General features: G+C 41.8%; 1 protein-coding gene across 1 annotated transcript; it reads left to right on the top strand.

Annotated features, from left to right (window-relative positions):
- Positions 1–1539: 1539 nt before the first annotated feature.
- On the top strand, positions 1540–6310 carry LOC306834335 (uncharacterized protein). The gene is made up of 2 exons (XM_079360192.1): positions 1540–5879; positions 5968–6310. The coding sequence occupies exon 1, from the start codon at positions 1543–1545 to the stop codon at positions 5485–5487; it is 3945 nt and encodes a 1314-aa protein (XP_079216318.1). The 5' UTR covers positions 1540–1542; the 3' UTR covers positions 5488–5879; positions 5968–6310.
- Positions 6311–6637: the final 327 nt, after the last annotated feature.

Below are 6637 nucleotides of genomic sequence, written 5' to 3'. Positions count from 1 at the left end.
TTTCTGATGTATGTGAAATTAATGTGTTTTCTTTTTGGATGTCAGACTAATTGTAAGTTTTGTTTGCTTATTTTATTAGTTCTGACGGCATTATTTGGCACTGTTTTGGCATCGTTGGTAACAAGAAGAAGACGTGGCTAAATAAATGTCTGTGAGCAAAACGAACGACTTGAGCCTTGATTAAGACCTCGGAGGGAGTAACAGTCAGAACTCAGCCTGCGTCGTGCTGGAGAGAAGAGAGAGGAGCCTGTCGCAGCCGCGGAGCCGTTAAGGAGCAGCTCGTTGAGGGGTGACATCGCTCTCAAACTTCAAAGGCCGCATGCACGGACATTCCAGATGCGTTCAGGGTCCAACAGTGCAGCGTGGTTAACTCAACACCCAAGTAACACGTTTGAAATAAGTTAAATGTGAAGATGTTGGTTTAACCTGCTAACTTTAAAGGGACATTCTGAATACTAAAAGGATAGCCTGCTGTTGTCTGAAGTAATCATTTAAGTTTAAGAAGTGCTGATATGATACAAAGTGATTATCATTGCTAAGCTCATGTTAAGTTAATTGCTTGTTTTGTTTGACAATTTAAAAGAGTACAGTAAGGTAGGCCTATTTAAAGGACAAGGTTCATTTTTTGACTTTGAAATTTATTTCTGTTTATAACAAGTGGAAGAAGATATCGTTTTGGTTTAACTAAAAATAGTGTCATACACAAACTATTTTTGAAAGAAGAAAATCTTAACAATTTAAGTTGACAAGTAGTCTACATTTTAATTTATATTTAACTACAAGCAAACATCTTTATCAAACCTTTAAGTTATATTCAAACTAAATTAAGCTCAAACACAACATAGATAGTATAGCAATATGTCTGACCAAGAACAGACTGACACTGGAGCTGTCGTGTTGCTGCAAGAAGATGTTGAAGAAGAAGTTGCGATTCCAAATCCCCATGAGCCTAGCACAAGTCAAGCAGTGAACGAAGAGGGCTTGAGGAAAAGTGTAAGACCCAGGAAACTCACTGAGAAAGGCCAAGCGCTTCATGAGGAAATTGTGAATAAGCTTCAAGCTCGCTTCAACAGCAGTTATGAGAAATGGAAATCTACTGCCAAACAAGCCAAAGGAGCACTTAATGCATCTGATAGAGAAAGTTTTCATGGTCACTTTACTCGAATACAAGACACTGCTGGTGAAGTCAAGCAAGCGTATGAAGAGTTACGTAGCCATGAAGCTCCTGATGGAGACACTCGTCGCAGAGTTGATACGTGTGATGCAGTTTCTCAGAAGATCTTCCAGCAAGTACAAGAGAATCTTGCAACAGAAGAAGATGAGCGATATCAAGACAAAAGGTCATTGCACTGGAGTGAAGCTCGCTCAGTGTTCATTCCAGCAGCCTCCCAAAGATCCAAACTCTCAAGTAGTCGACATTCAAGTCAGCTCTCCGCAAAAAGACAAGACGCAGCAGCGGAAGTAGCTGCAGCTCAAGCTACTCTGTTGGTCATGGAAGAAATGGAGCGCGGACAAAATGAAATAGAAATGCTTGAGAAAGAAATGGAACGAAAGAAAAGGGAGCTTGAACGTTTGGAAACGGTAAAACAAATGAATGCTGCAAAAGCGCGACTGGAAGTATATGAACAAGAAGGCAACTCAGATGAGGAATTGTCAGATCTTATGCATGGAAGGAGCAAACCAAGAAAGCTGCCATACAAGTCTGTAAGACAGCCTGAAGTGAAAATGGAATTCTCAGTTTTCAATCCATATGCACAACCATTCCATATGCCTAAAGATACCACAAGAGGGCAACCTACTCGCAATGAAGCACCAGAAGATGGAATGACAGCACTGGCTAAAGCCTTGGCAGAGTCGATCAATATTAGTCGTCTACCAGTTCCAGAGCCTGCAGTTTTCAATGGTGATCCTATTAAGTACAAGGATTGGAAAATGTCTTTTCAAATGCTGATTGAAAGAAAGAACATCCCAGTGGCTGAAAAGATCTACTACCTCCGAAAGTATGTTGGTGGTCCTGCGAGAAAGGCAATTGAAGGCTACTTCCTGCTGGGAACAGAAATAGCATACCGTACAGCTTGGAGCACTCTAGAAGAAAGATATGGTAGTCCATTTATAATCGCCAAAGCTTTCAGAGATAAGCTCTCAGCCTGGCCAAGGATTGGAACCAAGGATAATTCGGAACTAAGAGAGTTTTCAGACTTTCTCAAAGGTTGTGAAGTGGCAATGCTACAGATAAAGAGTCTTCAAGTTCTAAATGACTGCAATGAGAATCAGAGACTGCTCAGCAAGCTTCCTGATTGGCTTACTGCAAGATGGAATCGAGTAGTAGTTGAGATTGAAGAGAAGTGTGGTTCATTTCCAACATTCAGCCATTTTGTTAACTTTGTAGCAAAGGAAGCCAAGATCGCGTGCAATCCAGTGACGTCGCTAAGTGCCCTCAAGGCAAATGACTCAGAAAAAGAAAAAGCGAAAACTCCAAAGAATCGGAATATTGGAGCAAGGACGTTTACGAGCAGTACAGAAGAGAGAACAGATACACGGAAGTGTGAATTCTGTGAAAGGTCAAATCACAACATTCCAACCTGTCGAAAGTTCATGGAAAAGGAGATTGCTGAAAGAGTGAAGTTTGTAAAAGACAAGGGCTTGTGTTTCGGTTGTCTCAACTCTGGTCACATCTCCAAGAAATGTGAGAAGAGAAGTATCTGCAACGCATGCAAGGGGAAACACCCAACATGTTTACATGTAGAACGAGACAAAGAGTTGAGAAAGAATAATGACAGCCAAAGGGAAACAAAAGTGACAAGTGAATCAAAGGAAACCAAACGAACCAAAGAATTAAGTCAAGAAACACCAAATGAGGCCATCTCAAACCGTGTGATTCAAAGTGACAACAGTGACCTCACATCCACAATTCTTCCAGTGTGGTTGTCCGCAACGAGTAATCCAGAACAAGAAATACTGGTTTACGCTCTTTTGGATAGTCAGAGTGACACAACGTTTGTGCTGCAAGAGAAGGCAGATGTACTGGAAACGGACAAGAAAGAAGTGCAGTTAAAACTCTCCACATTGTCGTCCAAAGACACAGTCATTCCTAGTCAAAAGCTGACAGGTTTACAAGTTAGAGGCTTTTACTCATCAAGGAGAATCCCTCTTCCCATGACGTATACAAGAGAGTTCATCCCTGCCAATATAAGTCACATTCCCACTCCGAACGTAGCCAGAGCATGGACTCACTTAGAGCACCTCGCTGATGAGATCGCTCCTCTAATTGAATGCGATGTTGGTCTGCTAATAGGGTACAACTGTTCACAAGCTCTGGTGCCCAGAGAAGTCGTGTCAGGAAGAGACAATGAGCCCTTTGCTCAGAAAACGGATCTTGGTTGGACCATAGTTGGAGGACTTGATCCACGTGTTGACTATGGAGATGCGATTGGATGCAGCCACAGGATTGTTGTCAAAGAAGTGACACCCAAATCATCATCTGATCAGTTGTTGAAGGAAGTGCACTACATCTGTCGCACCCAAGTAAAAGAAGTAATCACACCATTGGAGGTGATTAAAGTGCTTGAGTCCGATTTTAACGAAAGGAAAGTAGAAGACTCTCATTTCTCCCAAGAAGACTTGCGGTTCATTTCAATAATGGAAAGGGGAGTGAAAATGCAAGACGATGGTCATTGTGAACTACCTTTGCCATTCAAACAAGACAGACCAAACTTACCGAACAACAAGAAATGTGCAGAACATCGACTTAAGTGTCTGAAGAAAAGATTTGAAAGAGAAAAACAATATCACAAGGACCATGCCTCGCGTGGACTTAAAGCCAAAGATCTCATCGCCTCAAGCTGGTTCAGTGGGCCAAGTTTTCTCTGGCAAGTAGAGCTACCCGAGGGAGAGGTCAAGGTGGGAGAACTTGATGCTGAAGACCCAGAAGTACGAAAAGCTGTTGTACACCACACACTCAAGGTGGTTTCTTTGGAAGAACGTTTTGAGAAGTTCTCCAGCTGGTCAAGATTAGTCAAAGCTATCGCAAGGCTCATCAGATTGGTGAAAGAATTTAAGAAGATGCAAGAGAGAACCAATGAAGCCACAAGTCTTCAAGAAAGACAGGAAGCTGAGCTTGCAATCATAGCCATTGTACAACAATCAGTTTTCTTCAAGGAAATTAAGGAGCTTCAGTCCCGAAGTGAGTTGACTAAGGACAAAACAAGCAGGCTCTATCGACTCAATCCCTTCCTGGATCACAAGGGTGTCCTCAGAGTGGGAGGCAGATTAGAGCAGGCTTCGTTGCATCCACACGTCAAACACCCAGCTATCTTACCGAAGACTAGCCACATCACAAGGCTACTCATTGATCACTACCATCAGCAAGTGCAACATTCAGGGCGTGGCTTGACAACAAATGAACTAAGAGCAAACGGCATTTGGATACTTGGCTATAGTCAAGCAGTATCATCCTTTATCCACAACTGTGTCAAATGCAGGAAGTATCGACGTGGAACAGAGGAGCAGAAGATGTCAAACCTGCCGAGTGAGAGGATGGAAACGACTCCTCCCTTCACGTATTGCGGGATGGATTGTTTTGGCCCGTTTTATGTCAAAGAGGGAAGAAAAGAGCTGAAACGCTATGGACTGCTGTTCACATGCTTGTGCTCACGTGCAGTACATATAGAGCTACTCGACGATCTGTCAACTGATGCCTTTCTCAACTCACTCCGTGCCTTCATCGCTCTACGTGGAAATGTGCGTCAGCTTTTATCAGATCAGGGCACCAACTTTGTTGGAGCCAGACGAGAGCTCCAAGAAGCAATCAAGGAGATGGATCAGGAAGGTCTGAAGAAACTCGGCTGCGAGTTTGTCATGAACCCTCCCTCTGCCAGCCATATGGGTGGAGTTTGGGAGAGACAAATCCGTACGATCAGAAGTGTCTTAACCTCCATTTTAGATCAGTCATCCCAGACACTAGACACTTCATCGTTGAGGACCTATCTTTACGAAGTGATGGCCATAGTTAACAGTAGACCCATCACCCCACACCTTCTCAACGACCCTACCGGACCTCAGCCACTCACGCCCAACCTTCTCTTGACCATGAAGTCGTCAATAATAGCACCACCACCAGGCGACTTTGTGAAAGAAGACCTATACCTACGCAGGAGATGGCGTAGAGTGCAATATCTGGCCAATGAGTTCTGGCGCAGATGGAAAAAAGAATACTTGTTGAGCCTACAGCAAAGACAGAAATGGCAAAAAACAAGTAGAAATGCCAAAGTCAATGATATAGTGCTCATACAAGATGACACAGCACCTAGAAATGATTGGAAACTCGCTAAGGTCACTGCAGTTTATCCAAGTAAAGATGGATGTGTGCGCAAAGTGCAGTTGCTAATCAGTGACTCTGCATTAGATGACCATGGAACGCGACTCAACAAGCAGACACACTTGGAGAGACCTATTCACAAGACAGTTACACTGTTAGAAGCAGAATAGACCCACACTAGTTTTAACTAGGAAAACACATTAGATTTGGTGGGAGTGTAGCTGCTGATAGAAGCAACATGTATATAATTCATAATTTCCATAGTTGGTGAAGGTGAATAAATACAATGTATAAATAGAGTTCATATTGTACATAAAATGTGATTTAAAAGGGTATGTTTTACGTTAATTTATGCAAGTTCATGTACCTTTTATTTTGGTTACAAGCCCATGTATATTGAGTGGGGAACATATTTTTTGTTCCGGTTGATTACGTTGTTGGGGGGACAAATTAGTAGGTGACTCATTAAGAAAGAAGCATGGGACGACAAGTGTTTGGAAGAGTTAATGGAGTCTCGGATTAAAAGAAACTTTATTCCCTTGGAGTTCATGAGGCCAATGAGGTATGATTATTTCTGATGTATGTGAAATTAATGTGTTTTCTTTTTGGATGTCAGACTAATTGTAAGTTTTGTTTGCTTATTTTATTAGTTCTGACGGCATTATTTGGCACTGTTTTGGCATCGTTGGTAACAAGAAGAAGACGTGGCTAAATAAATGTCTGTGAGCAAAACGAACGACTTGAGCCTTGATTAAGACCTCGGAGGGAGTAACACTTATAAATGTTAGCTTAGATGTAGCTCAATGCTAAAGTTAGCTGTATATTGATGGGAGCAAATGGGCTATCAAATATATTTTTTTACTTAAATTGTGACCCGCTGCCTTTTCAGCATCAATTGTCCTATCAATTGTTAATCGATTGTGAGGCTGTGAAAGGATAAATGTTTGTCAGATTCTTGACATTAATGACTAAAAGCCTTGAATAAAGCTGTAAGATGTGATTACAAAATTGAGCCCCCATCCTAAGTGAGACATCACGGGGGTGACTCACTTTTGCTACAAGCCCTAAGTAGCCTATTGAGGGATTTCAATTTTCTTGCAAAAATAATAAGACATTTTTTAAGATCCAGCTCTAAATGAATGATGATTTGATGCTTTTCAGTATTTTACAGCTTTATAAATTACATTTGGATTTTGATACTGCTAGTCTGACAAAATAAAGTGAGGTGACTTGATAATTGTGGCGATCTAAAAGAAAAAAAAAAGTGCAAGGTGTGTGTGTGCACGTGAGTGTGTGTTAGAAGGCTACAGAGAGAAATGA

This window comes from Symphodus melops (assembly GCF_947650265.1).
Source record: "Symphodus melops genome assembly, chromosome: 13".
Classification (NCBI taxonomy): Eukaryota; Metazoa; Chordata; class Actinopteri; order Labriformes; family Labridae; genus Symphodus; species Symphodus melops.
This window is presented reverse-complemented; position numbering and strand designations above follow the sequence as displayed.